Source organism: Rhinatrema bivittatum, chromosome 6 (genome assembly GCF_901001135.1).
Source record: "Rhinatrema bivittatum chromosome 6, aRhiBiv1.1, whole genome shotgun sequence".
In the NCBI taxonomy this organism is placed as follows: domain Eukaryota; kingdom Metazoa; phylum Chordata; class Amphibia; order Gymnophiona; family Rhinatrematidae; genus Rhinatrema; species Rhinatrema bivittatum.
In genome coordinates this window covers 107,926,141-107,945,078 of record NC_042620.1, presented here as the reverse complement: position 1 = coordinate 107,945,078, position 18,938 = coordinate 107,926,141, and the positions used below count along the sequence as shown (strand labels likewise).

The 18,938-nt window shown below is 43.1% G+C and overlaps 1 protein-coding gene across 8 annotated transcripts in view; it reads right to left on the bottom strand.

Annotated features, from left to right (window-relative positions):
- The window catches only part of UBR3 (ubiquitin protein ligase E3 component n-recognin 3), a 672,099-nt gene that overhangs the window by 292,378 nt on the left and 360,783 nt on the right, over positions 1 to 18,938 (bottom strand). For all 8 annotated transcript variants that reach the window (XM_029605729.1, XM_029605732.1, XM_029605733.1 and 5 more), the window contains 2 exons: positions 2,326 to 2,475; positions 1,266 to 1,399 (listed from right to left, as the gene is read on the bottom strand). In XM_029605729.1, the coding sequence (XP_029461589.1) occupies positions 1,266 to 1,399; positions 2,326 to 2,475 (284 nt within the window). The remainder of the gene's footprint in view (positions 1 to 1,265; positions 1,400 to 2,325; positions 2,476 to 18,938) is intronic.

The window sequence follows — 18,938 nt, the reverse complement described above, 5'->3', positions numbered from 1 at the left end:
TGAAATGAGAGTAGAGTCGAGTTAGGGTTTGAGACATCTAGGTTAAGAAGTTCTTTGGCAAATGTTCGCTGAGGACATCTGGGTTACACGGTCTCCTGAAGTGAAAGGTAGATTGGGGAAGGTGAGAGGTAGGACTTTCTTTCAATGTGAGGGTGGTGGAAATCAGCGAATGGTCTGACCAGGGGACTGGGATGCATTCGGGGGGGGGGGGAGGTAGAGTGCGTGAAGCCAGAGTTTATGAAAATAAGGTCTAGGGTGCAGCCAGCTTTATGGGTGGGCTTGTTGATAATTTGTTGGAAGCCCATGGCTGTGAGAGAGGTGAGAAATGCTTCGCAGTTGGTAGAGAGTACAGTTGAATCAATGTGGAGGTTGAAATCCCCTAAGATCATAGCTGGGGAATCCAAGTTTAAATACTTAGCTATGGTTTCTATTATGATGCATGCTGAGTACTTGAAGGTCCTACAAAAATATATAAAGTTATGAAAAAAGATTATTGATGTAAATGAAGAAGAGACATAAGACATTAGCGGTGGAATAGATCAATAAATATACTGAGTGACACAGCTGGTTGTAGTATCAAGTTTCGCTCCTCAGATTACGTTAGGTTTGGGCTTTGGTGATTGGGTTGCTCAAAACAAAACATTTGTATAGCTTCACCGAAAAAGAGGTACAGAACTATCATAAATATCCAAGAGAATTTCTAAGAACTTCCTGGAAAGCTCTGGAAAAAAGTCCAGCCAATTCAGAGTGACTATGTTATTTATCTATGGGACTGGTTATTCACCTTGTCTTCTGAGAAATGTTGTTTACCAAATTTCAGATTAGTAAATTGAGGACCAGGGTATTAAATTACTTGCTTAGGATCCCACAAGGCATAAGTAGTAAAGGGAATTGAACTTCTGCTGTAATAGTTCTATAGATATGTAGCTCAATACTCTAGGTAAAATAAGGCTGAAATAAAAATGTTTTAAGAACATCAGTTACTATGATGTCATTAGTGATACAGCCACTGTTGATATGGTTGATGGATAATTTCTGAATCATAATAAAACAAAATACAAAATGTGGAACGCCAAATGAATATTTTCTAGAAATAGGCTTTTTATTCCTCTTCCCCCCCCCCCCCTTTTCAGGATTTGTCAGAAAATGAATACAGTGGGTATACATCTAATGAAAACAAAATTATATTCCAACTTGGAACTGGCTACATTAGCAAATGCAGCATTGAGAATAAGAATTACTATGTATGAACATTGAGCACTTACATCCTTAAAATAGCGCTGTAACATTGAGAGCCTCACATCATGTGCTGCTGCACATGTACCTTCTAGGTATATTTGCTCTTCTTCGGTGGTTGGAAGCTTCTTTGGTTCAGTGCTCTTGCGACGGTGTCCCAAGACTACAGAAAGAAGGTATGCAAGAACAAAATGACAATGATATGCCAAAGATCTCAGAAATAAGCCCGTCTAGTTTTACTGCAGGAAAAGTTCAACTCACTTTTCTCAGTGGATTTCTTATACTGGATACAGAGACTACAGAAAAAATATTTTAAGAAAGCACTTTATTTAACCTTTCCTTTGAAACACCAATTTATATAGTATTGATTCTACTATTCATGTCTGATTTTCCTTTTCTTTTCTCCTTCTACTCCATGTCACTGTTAAACTGTGCCAAGATCCCCAGCTGACCAAAAACTAGAAGGAAACTCTTGAGCAGGGCTGACAAGACCAAACGGTGTCTTGACAGCCCTCATCCTGGGCACAATGCACAAGCATGCCGTGCACATCTATGCTATTTTCAATCAACTTGCCCACATTCCAAATGACAATTTTCAATCCAAGGGTTGAGATGGAGAGCCCTACCAAAAACACTGTAGAAAGAACACAAACATTTATCCAGGCAGTCATATATAAACACAGGAAAAAAATTATGCATACTACTATCATGTGGCAGTGCAATTCTAGATCAATAATGGCTTTGTTTTAGGGCATTTTAAGCTAATTAAAAAACTTAAAATCTAAACAACCTATTTTCACTTTGTTTAAACAGCTGCATAGACCTATACTATTTAAGGTCTTAAAAGTCATTCAGACATGTCCTTTCCCAGAACAGAAATACAAGTTAAATCAATGATAACAAATTTGATATCTAATATTAAAACTGCGATACATGAAAACAAAGATATTTTTCAAGATTTGATTTCCCTCAATCAAATCTGCTTCGATCACGTGTCTCATCGGGTGGGATTAAAAGATTATTTGTATTTAAGGCCGATACAAACTTCACATAAAAGAAATGACAAAAAAAAAAAACCTCTAACCTTACCTGAAGATGCTTGTAATAGCACAACTAGCCCTGTGGGTCTATCTTCAGTAGAAGGACCACTTTGTCCACAAATAACACAATCATACACTGCCTCTGAAACTTGCTGCTCTGAGGCGGCTATCTCCATGGCAACATCACTATCTGGTGATTCTAAAGAAATAGACAAAATTGATTTGTTCATGTTGCAACAAAAAAAAAATAAAATAGGTAACAGAAAATATTGCAATATAAGTTCTTTTTAAATACAAAAACTTTCTACTTTCACTGTGCTAATACTAACCTTATGTACATTATTTAAAGCAGATCCCTGAAATATATTCAAATACGTTTTTTAAAACGTCTGCTGTATCTCCTAGTAATCTTCTGTATTTTTTGTTTAGTTTTATTCATTTATGACTTTACAGTGTTTCTTTTCCCCCGTTTAATTCAGCTAATTCAGCTGCCCAGCATCTTTCTCTGTATCTACACAGGGTATTTATAAAATCACCACCAGCCTTCTCTACGGATCGATACTGTAAAACCGCGGGAGAGCGGACGAATGCCCGCGGACGAATGCCCGCGGACGAATGCCCGCGGACGATACTGTAAAACCGCGGGAGAGCGGACGAATGCCCGCGGACGAATGCCCGCTCTCCCGGCGCATGCACCGGCCCTTTGCCGGTGCGAGCGATCCAGTATTCAAATGAGGTGACGTGGTGCAAACGAGGAAAAGGAGGCGCTAGGGACACTAGCGCGTCCCTAGCGCCTCTTTTTGGACAGGAGCGGCGGCTGTCAGCGGGTTTGACAGCCGACGCTCAATTTTGCCGGCGTCGGTTCTCGAGCCCGCTGACAGCCACGGGCTCGGAAACCGGACGCCGGCAAAATTGAGCGTCCGGTTTTCGGCCCGACAGCCGCGGGCCGAATTCAAATTTTATTTTATTTTATTTTTTATTTTTTTTACTTTTTTTTTTTACTTTTGGGGACCTCCGACTTAATATCGCTATGATATTAAGTCGGAGGGTGCACAGAAAAGCAGTTTTTACTGCTTTTCTGTGCACTTTCCTGGTGCCGGAAGAAATTAGCGCCGACCTTTGGGTCGGCGCTAATTTCTTAGAGTAAAATGTGCGGCTTGGCTGCACATTTTACTTACTGGATCCCGCGCGCATACCTAATAGGGCCATCAACATGCATTTGCATGTTGAGGGTACTATTAGGTGCCGCGGGTGGGCCGCGTGTTTTCCTCCCCTTACTCAATAAGGGGTAAGGGAAAACACGCGTCCAGAGCAGGCTGACAGTGCGCTCCGACGGAGCACACTTTACTGTATCGACCTGTTACTAACTTATGCCTTTAGCCAAGACACCCACATTCCATGCTGCAGAAAAGAAATGTGGCTACAGATATGAAAATATCCCAGAACTGGCATATTTAGATTTAATCAGGTACACACGATGGGTGATATTGTCTATACTCTCCACAATGTTATAACATCCACATACATATAAGAGAGATATCAAACTTTATTTCCAAACCACTATCACAATATTAAAAAATGTGTCATGTATCATGTGTTAAACCACCCTTCCCTTCATTCACTCATACCCTCACTCATACATTAAAAACTTAATACAAACTTGTAATTGAATACACAGATTATATCAACTTATCTAACACATTTTTTGTGGAGCAATTACACACATGTAACTCTTATTATATATCCCTATGGCTTATATGCCATTTACAACTTCTCACATTGATGTCTATATGCCTATATTTCAACAATACTCATGCTCACAAAATGTGTTAAATTATCAATTTTAATAAATGCTGAATTATTCCCATTTCTTATATGGCCACGGTTCATATGTCTCTCTTCTCCTAATTCTTCACCTATCTTTCCAGGATGCTGAATCACCTCTTCAGATTAATCAGTGTGGCACGAGGCCCTTGTTTCTCCATAATTGGCTTCATCAGGGGGAACTCCACCACCAAAACATTTTTAACACAACGCTTATAATTCTAGACCTGCTGCTGTAACAGAAAACACTCCAAGCCTTTGACCACCTTCAAACAAATAAGACGATACACCTGGGGTTGCCACCCCAACCATTGAGCTAATAGACTCAGACACCTTTTACAAGCTGTTACTAATTCGAGGCATTCTCCAAATAATGACATGAGTGAATGAGGGGAAGGGTCGTTTATTTATTTATTTATTTAAGTTTTTTTTATATACCAACATTCAAGACGATAGTCCCATCATGCAGGTTCACAAGAAACAGGGGTGCAATTAAAATAAACTTTACAATTTGAACAATAGTGCAGAAAAGCAGTTACATGTAACAGGGAAACAATAACGGAGTAAGAAGGAAAATGAAGATCAGATAATTATATATATATATAATAACATTATAAGGGGTGGCTATTAATGCTATTACTAGCGAAGTATGTTGATTGAAGGGAGTTAAGTAATGTTGGAGTTAGGAAAGGCCTGCGTGAACAGCCAAGTCTTGAGTCTTTTCTTGAATGTTGAGATGCTGGGTTCCATTCTAAGATCCGGGGGAATGGAGTTCCATAAAGTTGGACCAGCTGTGGAGAAGGCCCGATCTCTAAGCGTGATGTGTCTGGTAGTTTTGGCTGGAGGTACTTGAAGTGATCCTTTGTAAGCATCTCTTGTCGGTCTTGTTGAGTAGTGTAATCGGAGGGGGATATGGAGATCGATTGGGGCTAATTGATGGATGTTTTTGAAAATGGTGAGAATGGCCTTGTAGATTATTCTGAAGTGGATAGGCAGCCAGTGGAGGCCCATCAGGATAGGTGTTATGTGTTCTCTTCTCCTGATGTTAGTGAGTATACGGGCGGAGGCATTTTGGACCATTTGCAATGGTTTGGTGTGTGATGAAGGGAGACCAAGCATGATGGTGTTACAATAGTCCAGCTTTGCGAAAATGATTGATTGTAGAATCGTTCTGAAGTCATGAGTGTGGAAGAGAGGTCATATTCTTTTCAGCACTTGGAGCTTATAAAAGCAGTCTCTGGTGGTTTTGTTGATGTTGGCTTTCAGGTTTAGGTGATTGTCAATTAGAACTCCTAGGTCTCTCACTTGTGTAGTGTTTGGTAAGGTTGGATGAGTGTGTGTGAGGGAGCTGTTTTCTGGTGTGATGATTAGAAGTTCCGTTTTTGATGAATTTAGTATCAGGTTGAGACTTGTGAGAAGCTGTTTGATATTTTGGAGGCAGGTTTCCCAGTGAGACAGTGTTTTTGCGAGGGACTCCTTGATGGGGATCAGGACCTGAATATCGTCGGCGTAGAGGAAGTGTTTGAGATTGAGGTTAGTGAGGAGTTCACATAAGGGTAACAGATAAATGTTAAACAAGGTAGGAGACAGGGATGAGCCCTGAGGGACTCCTACTGACGCGGGGTGAAGAGAGGATTCTTTATTATGAATCTTAACCTTATATCCTCTGTTGCTGAGGAAGGTTCTAAACCAAGATAGGGCAGTGCCAGAGATACCTATGGCTGTTAGTTGGTTGATGAGAAGAGAGTGATTGACCGTGTCAAATGCAGACGAAAGGTCGAGTAGGATCAGAAGGAAGGATTGTCCTTTGTCTAAGCCTAGGATGATGTGGTCGGTCATAGAGATGAGGAGGGCTTCCGTGCTTAAGGTTTTACGGAATCCGTATTGTGATGGGAATAGTAGGTTATTGTCTTCAAGGTAGTTTGAGAGTCGTGAGTTTACCAATTTTTCCATTATCTTGGCTATGAAGGGGAGGTTGGATATCGGTCTAAAGTTGTTAGGATCGTTTGGGTCAAGATTTGGTTTTTTGAGAAGGGGTTTGAGTGAGGCTAGTTTGAGGTTGTCAGGGTAGAGTCCTTGTGTGAGGGAGCAATTTATGATATCTGCCAGGGTTTTGGAGATAGAATCTGGAATTGATAGTAGTAGTTTGGCTGGGATGTGGTCTGAAGGGTGGGAAGAAGGTTTCATTTTCCTTAGAATTCCTTGGATCTCCATGGATGAAGTTGTATCAAGTTCTTCTAACTGAGTGTGGTTGATTGAGGGTTGAGGAGTGGTTAGTGGAACAGTGGGGTTCGTGGGGAGCTGAGATAGAAGAGTGTTGATTTTGTTGCTGAAGAATAGAGCTAATTCTTCCGCTTTCGATTGAGCTTGGTCATGTGCAATCTCTGGTTGGTTTACTTGTGTGAGGTTGGCTACGTAGCTGAAGAGGGCTTTGGCATCGAATACAAGGTCGTGTATCTTCGAGGCGTAAAAGTCCCTCTTGGATCTTAAGGTGCTTGATTTGTATTGATGCAGAGATGATTTGTAGATTGAAAGGGTGTTGGTTCCTGGGTTTTTGCGCCATTTAGCCTCATTTTGTCTTAGTTGGAGTTTGAGCTTTCTTAGTTCTGAGGAGAACCAGGGCTGTCTTTTGGAGGAATTCTGGTGTGGTTTTTTTGTAATTGAAGGGCATAGCTTGTAAGCTATAGTTTCGGTGATTGTATTCCATGATCGAAGTGCTGAGTTCGGATCTGTAAGGTCCAGTTGGTGGAGTTGTGGTGATAGGTGATTATTGAGGTCTTCTGGGGAGCAAGTTTTCCTGTATGTGAAGGAGGGCGAAGGAAAGCAAGCCTGGCTAGTATCTTTTATAGAGAATGAAGTTGTTATGAGGTAGTGATCTGACCACGGGACCTTTGTGCAATCTGGGATAGATACTGGCTTGATTGCAGCGTTAACGAAGATCAGGTCTAACGTGTGGCCGGCTTTGTGGGTAGGTTTGTTAACTAATTGAGTGAAGCCTAGCGCTGAGAAGGCTGTGAGTAGTGTTTCACAGTTAGGTGATGGGGTAGGGTTATCTACGTGCATGTTGAAATCACCTAGAATGATAGCTGGTGAGTCAAAGTTGATGAGGGAAGAGGTTAATTCGATCAGGGGTGAGGCATCTGATTCCAGGAGTCCTGGGGGAGCATATACGAGAAGGATTTGGAGCTTGTCTGAGGTGAAAAAGCCGAATTCAAGTTTTGAATTGGAATTGGATTGCTGTAGAGAGAATCTGAGGTCCTTTTTAGTTGCTAAAAGAATACCTCCTCCCTTTTTTTTATGACGAGGTAGCGAGAAGAAGTCGTAAGCCTCTGTAGGTAATTGATTAATTATTGCTGTGTCTGATGGTTTTAACCACGTTTCAGTGATTGCACATATCTCCGGTTTCACGTCGATGAGGTAGTCGTTTAAGATTACAGACTTTTTCGTTAGAGATTGTGCATTGAAAAGGCTTAAAGAGAAAAGGGTGAGGCCTAGCAGTTGCGTGGTAGGAGTGATCAAGATTGAAGAGAGGGATTTAAGGTTGTGTTGTTGGGCATGACGGAAAGAAATTCTTTTAGTTGGTGTATTATGTTGGAGAATTGGAATTGTGAAAAAAGGGGCCATTTGTAAGAACTATGTTGCGAGGTTAGAAGGATAATGAGGGGGGCTATGTGAAAGTTGGAGGCTTGTCTGTGCAGGTTTGTTGAATGCTAGAGGCTTGCAGGAGAGGCTGTATGAGTGCTAGAAGCTTGCAGGAGGTCATGAAGAGTGCTAGAAGCTTGCAGGAGGTCATGAAGAGTGCTAGAAGCTTGCAGGCGAGGTTGGATGAATGCTGGAAGCTTGCAGATGAGACTGGATGAATGCTGGAAGCTTGCAGGTGAGGCTTGCAGGTGAAGCTTGCAGGTGAAGCTTGCAGGTGAGGCTGGATGAATGCTGGAAGCTTGCAGGTGAGGCTTGCAGGTGAAGCTTGCAGGTGAGGCTGGGTGAATGCTGGAAACTTGCAGATGAGACTGGATGAATGCTGGAAGCTTGCAGGAGAGGCTGGATGAATGCTGGAAGCTTGCAGGTGAGGCTTGCAGGTGAAGCTTGCAGGTGAAGCTTGCAGGTGAAGCTTGCAGGTGAAGCTGGGTGAATGCTGGAAGCTTGCAGATGAGACTGGATGAATGCTGGAAGCTTGCAGGAGAGGCTGGATGAATGCTGGAAGCTTGCAGGTGAAGCTTGCAGGTGAAGCTTGCAGGTGAGGCTGGGTGAATGCTGGAAGCTTGGATGCTGGGTGAATGCTGGAAGCTTGCAGGAGAGGCTGGATGAATGCTGGAAGCTTGCAGGTGAGGCTGGGTGAATGCTGGAAAAGTGCAGGTGGGAAGGGGGATGGATCGAGGTCCGGGTGCGTGGGTGGAGAGGTTGTATGTATGTAGGTTGTATGTGAGGAGGGTGCTTTTGCTTTTGCATTTTTTTAATACTGTGATAGTGGTTTGGAAATAAAGTTTGATATCTCTCTTATATGTATGTGGATATTTAGATTTAATCCACAAAAGTTTTCTTAAACTTTTTTCTATTATATATGAGAAACAAGGAAATGAAGGTATCAGCTGGATCATTTATATAGAGGGGAATTCTCTCCATTAGGATATCAATCAGTGTTAATCAAAATGAAGTATGTTATGCTGCTGCTTTAAATAAAGTCTATAAAATAAAGAGTGGTTTCTACAATTATCTATTGCTCTCACTAAAGTTAAACTAGTCAAATAAGTGAAATTTAAAGAAATCACAATAATTTTGGTTTCCTGAGCACTGTTCAAAAAATATTCAAAGATTACTCCAACAAATGCTTGTACTATAATATGAAACAGAAAACCCTATGAGGTAGATTTTAATAGCCTTGAGCATGCAAAAACAGCCACATATGTGCATAAGTGGGCAGCTTGGGAGGTACACAAATTTAAAATAGCTGGGAAGGGCGCATGTACATCAATGTACGCACACCCAGAAAATGGGAGGGGGAGGGGAAAGAGAGAGAGACTCTTTATAAGGCTCAATCTGAATCTCTATATATGGACCATTGTAAGGGGGTACTTTGATTCACGGTGAGTTGAGTTGGGGTTAGGGGTGAGGTATTACAGACATTCAGAGATATCCACTGTAAAATTGACATCATAAAATACTTTTAGACCTTATGATAAAAAGTAGTTGATTTGTGCAATGCAGCTAGCACAGACTGCAGTGTACAAATCAACTTCTCGTTAAAATTGTCATCACTTATAAGGTCTAAAATTATTTTATGGTGGCAATTTTACAATGGATACCTCTGAATGCCTGTAACACCTCACCCCTAACCACAACTCACCTCGAATCAAAGTACCCCCTTACAATGGTCCATATATAGGGATTCAGATTGAGCCTTATAAAAAAGTGTACTCTCTCCTCCAAGCACGTGCATAAGACATGTGCAGAAATACCCGCTGCAGAAATACATGCGTGAAGAATATTTTATAACCTATGCATATAGTTTATAAAATAGTATCTTTGCGTACGGCGAGATACCCGTGTTTATGGGTCCACGTGCAGCCCTTTTAAAATCTACCCATATGTGTACATAGCAAGGAAACAAATGAACCATTTTCATTAGTGTCGATTTATGAAATTTTGCACGTTAAACCAACTTGACTTTTAGAATGTATTTTTACAAAAATACAACAGTTCTCCAGACCAATTTCTAATTCTAATATATATGTAATATCAAAAAATAATTGCATTTGATCTGTTTGAAATTTTATTACTTAGTATGACAATTAGTATAGACAAAACAAACTGACACTATCAGCTCCAGTATTTATAAAACAAATTTACAAAAAATTAATCAACACATAGTTCTAAAATCTTGAAGCAGGGATGGCCAATTCTAGTGCTCAAGAGCCATAAAGATGTTTGGTTTTCAAGATATGAACAATGAATATACATGCGACACAGCTGCATATAACAGAAGCAGTGCATGGAAATTATCTCATACATACTCATTACAGATATTCTGAAAACCAGACCTGTTTGCAGCCCTGTTTCATAAAGCATCAGTTTATATCTATTTAGCCAACAGGGTAAGCTCCTCTGCACTTTCCTTTTGTTTCTAATTTATTACACTCCTGAAACAGCAAAACTGTTTCAGTTTCTTTTTAAATTGTCACATGACAGTCTCACTGCTATGAATGTATAAGCATAAAGGCACTGTTTTGCTGTCTGATCAGATGTCAGCATGCCCACCATCATATGCCCATTGTAAGGTTATAGCATAAAGATCTGAGATGCAATTCAAACAAGGGTTTGGAAGCTATGCTCCAATGCAAAAAAGCATAAAACCTTGCATTTTGGGGCATAAACCCCATCTTCAATTTATCACTGGATGTTGTCCACTCCCGGAAGGTACACTGCCCAGAGGGTGATGCCGTTTTCGATGGCCCACAACCAAGTGTGGACTGCCTCCTGACAGAAGGGGTCCTCGTTCCTCCCCTGCTTGTTCAGATACCACATGGCAACCTGATTGTCGGGCTGAACCAGAACCCCTTTGTTCAGGAGCTGCTCTCAGAACACCTGAAGGGCGTACCAAATTGCTTGCATCTCCAAAAGGTTGATCTGAAGCTGCGATTCCTGAGCAAACAAAAACCCCTGGGTGTGGAAGCCTGCAATATGTGCTCCCCATCCCGTCCGAGATGTGTCGGTGGTGAGGGTGGCCTGGGATTGAGAGCTCCAAAAGGGGTATCCTTCTCCAGATTTGAGAGGGTTGCCTACCACTAGAGAGACTATTGCAAGTGTCATGATGAGAACCCAAGCTCTGCGCATGTGTAGCTGAGCAAAGGGAGTGACATGCATAGTCACTGCCTTGTGGTCCAGCAGACAGAGGAATTGATGTGCAGAGACATGGGGAAGCCGGAGACCTCTCGAACAAGAGCCGCGAGGGTCTCTACCGTGTCCCAGGACAGGAAAGCCTTCTCCTAGACCGTGTCCAGTCGAGCTTCGATAAAGTCCAGTTGCAATGATGGTTGGAAGTGGGATTTTGGGTAGTTGATCAAAAACCCCAGGGTCTCCAAAGTCTGGATCATGATGTGCAAGGCACTCTGCGCCCCTTATTGGGAGTTGCCCTTGATAAGCTAATGGTTGAGGTAAGAAAACACATGAATTCCCTGCCTTCAAAGATGGGCTCCGACAACCGCCAGACATTTGATAAAGACCTGGGGCGCGGATGCCAGGTCAAAGGGCAAAATGCGATACTGATAGTAATTCCCATCAACCAGGAATCGCAGGTACTGCCGATCTGACCGAAAGATGGTGTTATGGGCGTATGCATCTTTTAGATCGAGGGAGCAGAGCCAATCTTCCACCTTGAGAAGGGGAATCAGGGTGCCCAGCGAGACCATTTTGAACTTTTCCTTCACCAAAAAATGGTTGAAAGCTCTCAGGTCCAGAATGGGTCGGAGGCCACCCGTTTTCTTGGGGATTAGAAAATACCTGGAGTAGAACCCCTGGCCCTGTTGGCTGGGTGGGACAGGTTCGACCGCTTGAGCCAGAACGAGGGCAGAGAGCTCTATCTGAAGTATCTGTAAATCCCATGTTTCTCTTCACTGGGGACATGAAGGTGAGCAGGGTGGAAGTCGCTGGAAATGCAACTGGTAACCATGACACACGATGGACAGGACCCAAAGGTCTGATGTGATCAAGGCCCATCGATCTGCGAATAGCTGGAGCAGACGGCACCTGGTGGAGAAGGTTGGCTCATGCTCCCTGGCCACCAGTCAAAAACTCTTTGGCAGAGTTCTGCAGCAGAACAGTGGTTGCCCAGGGTGGCCAAGGTTGCCTTGGCCTCGTTCTCAGAGTAGGCCGTTGAGGCCTGGACCTCTGTGCTGGCGGGTAGTATTTTCAAGATCGATAAAAAGGCCTCTGCGGGTATGGCTGTGGGGACTTCTTGGATGGCTGGGTGTCAGAGGTACTAGCCAACAACTGCTGAACGGTCTCCTGATACTCCTTCAGCTGGGCTCCTGCCTCCATAATTCTGTCTCCGAACAGATTTTCCACCGTACACAGATCAGCCAAACAGTCTTAGATTTCAGGGTGCACGTCTGAGGCTCACAGCCATGCCATCCGTCAGGCTCCTATGCCCGCTGCAGCGGTTCTCATGGCTGTCTCAAGGACATCATAAGCAAAGCGAACCTCAAGCTTATCGCATTCCAGGCCCTGCTGGACGATTGTTTGGAAATCCTCCTGGAATTGCTGTGGTAGGCACTCACTAAATTCAAGGGCCTGCTTCCACAGGTTCCTGCAGTACTGCCCCATGTATAATTGGTAGCAAGCTATCTGGGCAGTCAACATGGCACCCTGAAACACCCAGCGTCCAAGGGCATACAGATCACTGTGCTCTCGCCCTTGGGGAGCTGAGGCATGGGTGCAGAGATCCTTTTCGCCTTCTTTAGGGCTGACTACCACCACCAATTGGTGGGGAAGTTGACGGTGGTTGAATCCAGTGGACAGCTGGACTAAGTATATCGTGTCTGCCTTCTGGTTAACCAGTGGCACAGAGATGGGGTGTTCCCAAAGGCAGGTTACCAGCTCCTTCAAATTATCATGGACTGGCTCCGCCATCACCTCTTTCGGGGCATCTATGAATTGTAGAATCTCAAGCATCTTGTGCCTGGTGTCCTGCTCTATTAAAAGCTGGAAAGGCACTGATTTTGCCATGGCCTTCAGAATCCCATGGAGAGGTCCTCCGGGGGAGATTTGTGTCACTTTTCTGGAGAAGAGGGCTTGGAAGGCAGATCCTCCAATTCCACAGAGGAGGATACAGACACCTCCCCCTCCCAGGGGTCAAAAGGGACTCCCCCTTCACTGCAACCCTCCAGAGATGCGGGGGGGGGGGGGTTTGAAGACCCAACGGTGGATGAGACATAGGCCTCGAGGGTACCGAGAGAGCAGTCTGAGGCATCGATGGGCCTTGAGGTCACAGGAGCACCAATGGATCCAACGACATCGGCGTGATCAGAGGCCCTGAAGGCATCGGTGGAACAGATCCTGATGGCCCTGGGAGAGCTGAGAGGTGACATGGCACCGTACACCCCCGAGCTGCCATCGAACCTGATGGCCCATCATCCTCAGAGTCGCTCACTGGTATGGGGGCTGGTGGCAGAGGTAGTGGTGTTCCCTTCGTCCATGAAGGAGCTTGGGGCACCAGAGCCAGCTGCATCGGTAGGACACCGAGCAGCATATCGAGCCATTCCAGTAATGGCGCAAGCACCAGTGGAGTAGGTTCTTGCAGTGGTGGCGGTCCTGGTGGCGGTCCTGGTGGCGGTCCTGGTGGAGTTAGAGAGGTGCATGCGCTTAGCGGTCTGGCCGACCGCTAAGCGCATACACCTCTCTAACTCCTCCTCAAAGGCAACTGAGGATAAAACTGCTTGAGGGGGAGCAGGCGGAATCAGGATGTCCCCTGGAGCACCAAGGGGAACTGAGCCCTCCACTGGTGATCATGGAGGCCGCCTGGAGGCATTGGCAGGGTCGAAGGGAATCACTTCCTCTGCCCTAGACCGTTTGATGTGAGGCTCAGACGATGCCTGCCCATGGTCTGGCTTAGAAGATGATCGATGATGGTGTTTCTTCAACCTTTCCTTATGGTCACCACGGTCCTTGTTTGGAACCGATGGCAATGGGAACCCAACCAGGAATGGGACAGATCGGGCCAGAGAACATAGGAGGGGGAGATCCCGACGGGGTCGAGACTGGGATCTCCTTTCCGAGCAGGCTGGAGGTCCCCAAGGCCGAAAATGGATCAGACCACTTGGACCCAAATAATTTTTCCATTTTGTCCAGACGGGCCCAACAACCCTTAAGGGTCATCTGGGCACAGAGATCACAGCCGTGGACATCGTGAGATACCCCCAGGCAGACATTGTGGGGGTCTGTGATGGACATAGTCCAGGGGCACAGGGAGCACCGGCAGAAGCCGGTCGATGCCATGGAAAAAAGTACGTGGCACATGGTCAGTGGTTGGTGGGCACCGGGAAAGAGGCCGTCCAAAAAGCAAATAGAGTGCGGGCTCCGCAACCACGAGGCAACAGCTTCGAGGAAAAGAAGAGACTGAAGAGGAACCCTGCATGGACGCATGATTAGCAGCATGCTAGGCATGCTCAGTGTGCCTGTCAAAGTTTCTAGAAACTTTGACAAAAGTTTTGTGTGCCGGGCTTCATCAGATGATGTCACCCATCTGTGATGACTACCATCTTGCTTGTCCCTGGAGAAAAGTTGTGCTCTTGGAGCTGAAGGGGAAAGATGCCAGGAAGGAAACCAAAGCTGCGGCAATTTCTTCTAGGTCTGGTGGGGAGATAGGGCACCCACCCCTGCAATTACTGCTATAGTGGTAGAAAGATTATGGAGAGGTAACAGATTCATTTAAGGGCAAGGTCATGCCTACAGGTCCATAATAACTGTTCATATTTTGGAGGGAAGATGGAACAATTTCAAAAAGTTGAAAAAATTACTTGATACAGTCAATCAAGTGGCTTTCAATAAATTAGAAACTTTACAAAATACTCTGCGGAAGAGAAACCTATGATTTTTGAACTTTCCAAAAGTTCCATTGGTACCTGCCACAGACATACTTAAATGGAATTTTAAGACCCTCCACCAGATGTTCTCCCTCCTACATCCAAAGTGTATTATTTGTCTTCTGTTAAGAAGAAAGTGAATGGAGGTTTAGAAAGAGAGCCAGGCTCATCAAATTACTTTGGATACCATAAACTTCTCATTTATCTAGTAAATTGGAAGAATCTGATAGTGATTTGGCATCTAGCAGATATCGGCATCTCCGGATCTGCCCACAACTGGTTCAAGTCATTCCTCAGTAACAGGACTTTTAAAGTCAAAATCAACAACAAAGAGTCACCCCTAACAAAATCAACTCTTGGTGTACCACAAGGTTCCTCCTTATCTCCAACCCTCTTTAACATATACCTCCTCCCCCTCTGCCAACTGTTAACAGATCTCAACCTAATTCATTATCTGTACGCAGACGACGTGCAGATTCTAATCCCGATAAAAGAATCACTTTCAAAAGCGCTCACCCATTGGAATAACTGCCTTCTATCCATCACTAATCTTCTCAACAGCTTAAACCTGGTTCTCAATGCCTCCAAGACAGAGCTGCTCCACATCTCCTCAAATGAAAACAATATCTCCCCTCCTTCACCACACATCTCTCACATTACCTGTAAACAGGTTAGAGACCTTGGGGTAATACTAGACAATCGACTAAACCTAAAGAAAATGGTCAACACAACCTCCAAAGACTGTTTTCTACAGACTACAGGTTCTAAAACGACTTAAACCTCTATTATTCTTCCATGACTTCAGGACAGTCCTCCAAGCGCTACTGTTCGCTAAAATAGACTACTGCAGTGCCCTTCCCTAGGCCTCCCCAAATCCACTACCAAACCACTGCAGATGATACAAAATGCGGCAGCAAGATTGCTGACCAGTACCAGCCGCGGCGATCACATCTCACCCATCCTCAGGAACCTACATTGGTTACCAGTTAATTTCAGAATTCTATACAAATCAATCACCGTAATTCACAAAACCATCCATCAACATCTTCAACTCGACCTGGAATTCCCTTTCATACTCCACTCCTCTAACAGACCAACTAGAGATATTCTCAAAGGCACTCTGAAATTTCCACCCACTAAAGCCTCACGCCTCTCTTTGACCAAAGACAGAGCTTTTTCGATAGCTGGCCCATCTATCTGGAATAGCATCCCATCAAATCTCAGATTGGAGCCTTGCCTTTTAACTTTTAGAAAAAGACTTAAAACCTGGCTCTTTCACCAAGCCTTCGCCGATCCACCAGACATTCACTAATTGTCCTTCACTCTTACCCGGTCTGGCATGGATACTCACGAAGGGACTCTGACTCTTCCAGGTTAAAGCACCATTAAGCTTGTAACCGTACGCTCCATGATATCACTGTTCATTTATTTCCTGCCTTATCTTCTTTCCAGCTTGTTGCAAGCTTCCAAGTTCTCTTTCCCTGTTGATTGTAACTTTGACTTATTCCTACCTATTGTTTATCTTTCGTTCATTTGAATTGTCACTCCAGTTATACCCTTGTTAAATGTAAACCGATCCGATATGGTTACTCACTATGAAGGTCGGTATAAAAAACTGTTAAATAAATAAATAAACCTATTTCCATAGCTAATTTTATTTTATAGCCAGATAAAGAATGAGTGTTACATTTCATTTTTCACCAGTTGAATGAACTGTTTTTGAATATGTCTGTACAGGTATTCCCGATGTCCCATGAGTGACACAAAGAGACAATCTTTAAGCTTCTAAAAGTGAGGAGCAAAACTTATGATCCTAACTCATGGTTTTTGTGCATATTATTAACTCACTGATAGGTTTTCCAGAACAGATTGCTGAAGTGCTCTACTGCAGCAGAAGCAAGGCAGAAGTTCTCAGAACCTGTTAAAGGTCCGGAAGCTTTGCACAAATTCACAGAAGCATGGTGTTTTCTTCATTATGTTTGCACAGTAAATATCTTGTTTAAGCTGGAAGAGATAAAGTCCTTCTGAGAACTGATGTACTTGGACATGTCTTACTATAGACTTAGAAATGACCATGAACTTTTACAGCATGTCACCACTGAGGCTCTGTCTGGTCTGACTCCACTTGAAGGGTAACTGTTTATCAGGTATGAGTCTTCATAAAATGACAGCACCAATTCAAGTGATGAAGCGGGGACTTCAACATTTGGTAATATTAGATTTGTCTTGCCATCCTAAAATCACTGATGCAGGAATTACATTCCTTTTTTGTTTTAGAAAACTTAATTCTGTAGACATTTCAGATAACAGGTATGGAGGACAATAAGGCTGCTATGTTGAAGATCCAGATCCAGCTAATTCTACTTCTCTCAAAAGAATCTTTGAAAGAATTTGATCATTTAAGCTGCAAGACAGAAGGCTGGGCAGAATAGATAGTTCTTAGGAGAGTGGCACCTTAAAATCCACAGAGCCCAAAGGCACAATGAAGACAGAAAAAGAAAATTCACTACAGAAACAAAACAATTGCCAGTAGTAAATACCCAACGCAAGGCTTCTGGGAAGCTGCTGTTTTACAGAACTCTTGTTTTCCTATGTTGCAAAAATATGCTTTTAGTAGACAAAAACTGGTATACAGAAAAATGACATCCATTTTACGAACAAGTTAAAAAAGCAATTACTTGCACATCTCATAGAAGGGTGAGACTTGTCAAACACCTACTAGTTATCTATGTGCAGAGACCTTCATTTTTGTTTTTTTATTGTTCTTCATTTTTCCCAGGAATTTATTGGGATTTATTATGACAAGAACAAAAAGAGAAAATCAGTTGAAAATGATGAATTTAATGGGGTTTATTATGACAAGAACAAAAACAAGAGAAAATCAGTTGAAAAAATGACTCATTCTTCCAGGTAAATATCAGAGTTTATTTTAGTGGATAGAAGATAGGACAATAAAATATTAAACAGATTCTCCCACTCACCCACTGAGCAGCATATCCCCTGCCTAGTATGTCCTTCTCACTGCCCCCCCCCCAACTACTACCGAGAATCTCCTTCTTCCACCTTCCACCCCTCCCTGTATTGCAACAACATTCAGCCTTACTAGTGGTGGCTTCAGGCTTCTCCTCTTTTCATAAGAACATAAGATATGCCATATTGGGTCAAACCAAGGGTCCATCAAGCTCAGTATCCTGTCTCCAACAGTAACTAATCCAAGTCACAAGTACATGCCAAATACCCAAACATTAATATATCCCATTCTACTAATGCTGACAACAAACACTGACTATTCCCTATTAACAGCAGTTTATGGACTTCTCCTCCAGGAACTTATCCAAACCTTTTTTAAACCCAGCTACACTAACTGCCTTAACCACATCCTCTGGCAATGAATTCTAGAGTTTAAATGTACACTGACTGAAAAAGAATGTTCTCTGATTTGTTTTAAATGTGCTACTTGCTAACTTTATAGAGTGACCTCTAGAAGACCTTGTATTATCCGAAAGAGTAAATAACTGTTTCACATTTACAGGTTCAAGTCCTTTCATGATCTTGGGAGACCTCTACCATATCCCTCCTCAGCTTCTCTTCTCCAAGCTGAATAGCTCGAACTTCTTTAGCTTTTCTTCATAGGGGAGCCATTGCAAGCCCTTTATCATTTTTGTTACCCTTCTCAGTACTTTCTCCAGTGGAACTATATATTTTTTTAGATGTGTCGATCAGAACTGCACACGGTATTCAAGGTGCAGTCTAATCATTGAGCGATACAGAGGCAATATGACATCCTCCAGTTTATTTGCCATTCCCTTCCTAATTACTAACATTGTTTGCTTTTTTGATGATCACAGCATACTGAGCTGATGATTTCAATGTAATATCAAATATGACATCCAGATCTTTTTCCAGGGTGGTAACATCTAAAATAGAACCTAATATGTAGCTATAGCATGGGTTATTTTTCCCTATAGGCATCACCTTGCACTTGTCCACATTATGCTTCATCTGCCATATGGACGCTTCATCTGCCATATGGACACCCAATCTTCCAGTCTCACAATGTTCTCCTGCAATTTATCACAATCCATATGTGATTTAACTACTCTGAATAATTTTGTGACATCTGCAAATCTGTAGGTGCATGCCTTAAGCATGCACCTACAGTCCCCCAGGCAATTTCTACTGTTTAATTGTTAATTGTTATTAATTAATTAATTGTTATTTTGAGACTCACTGTTTAATCGTTATATGTAGTTTTGGAGAC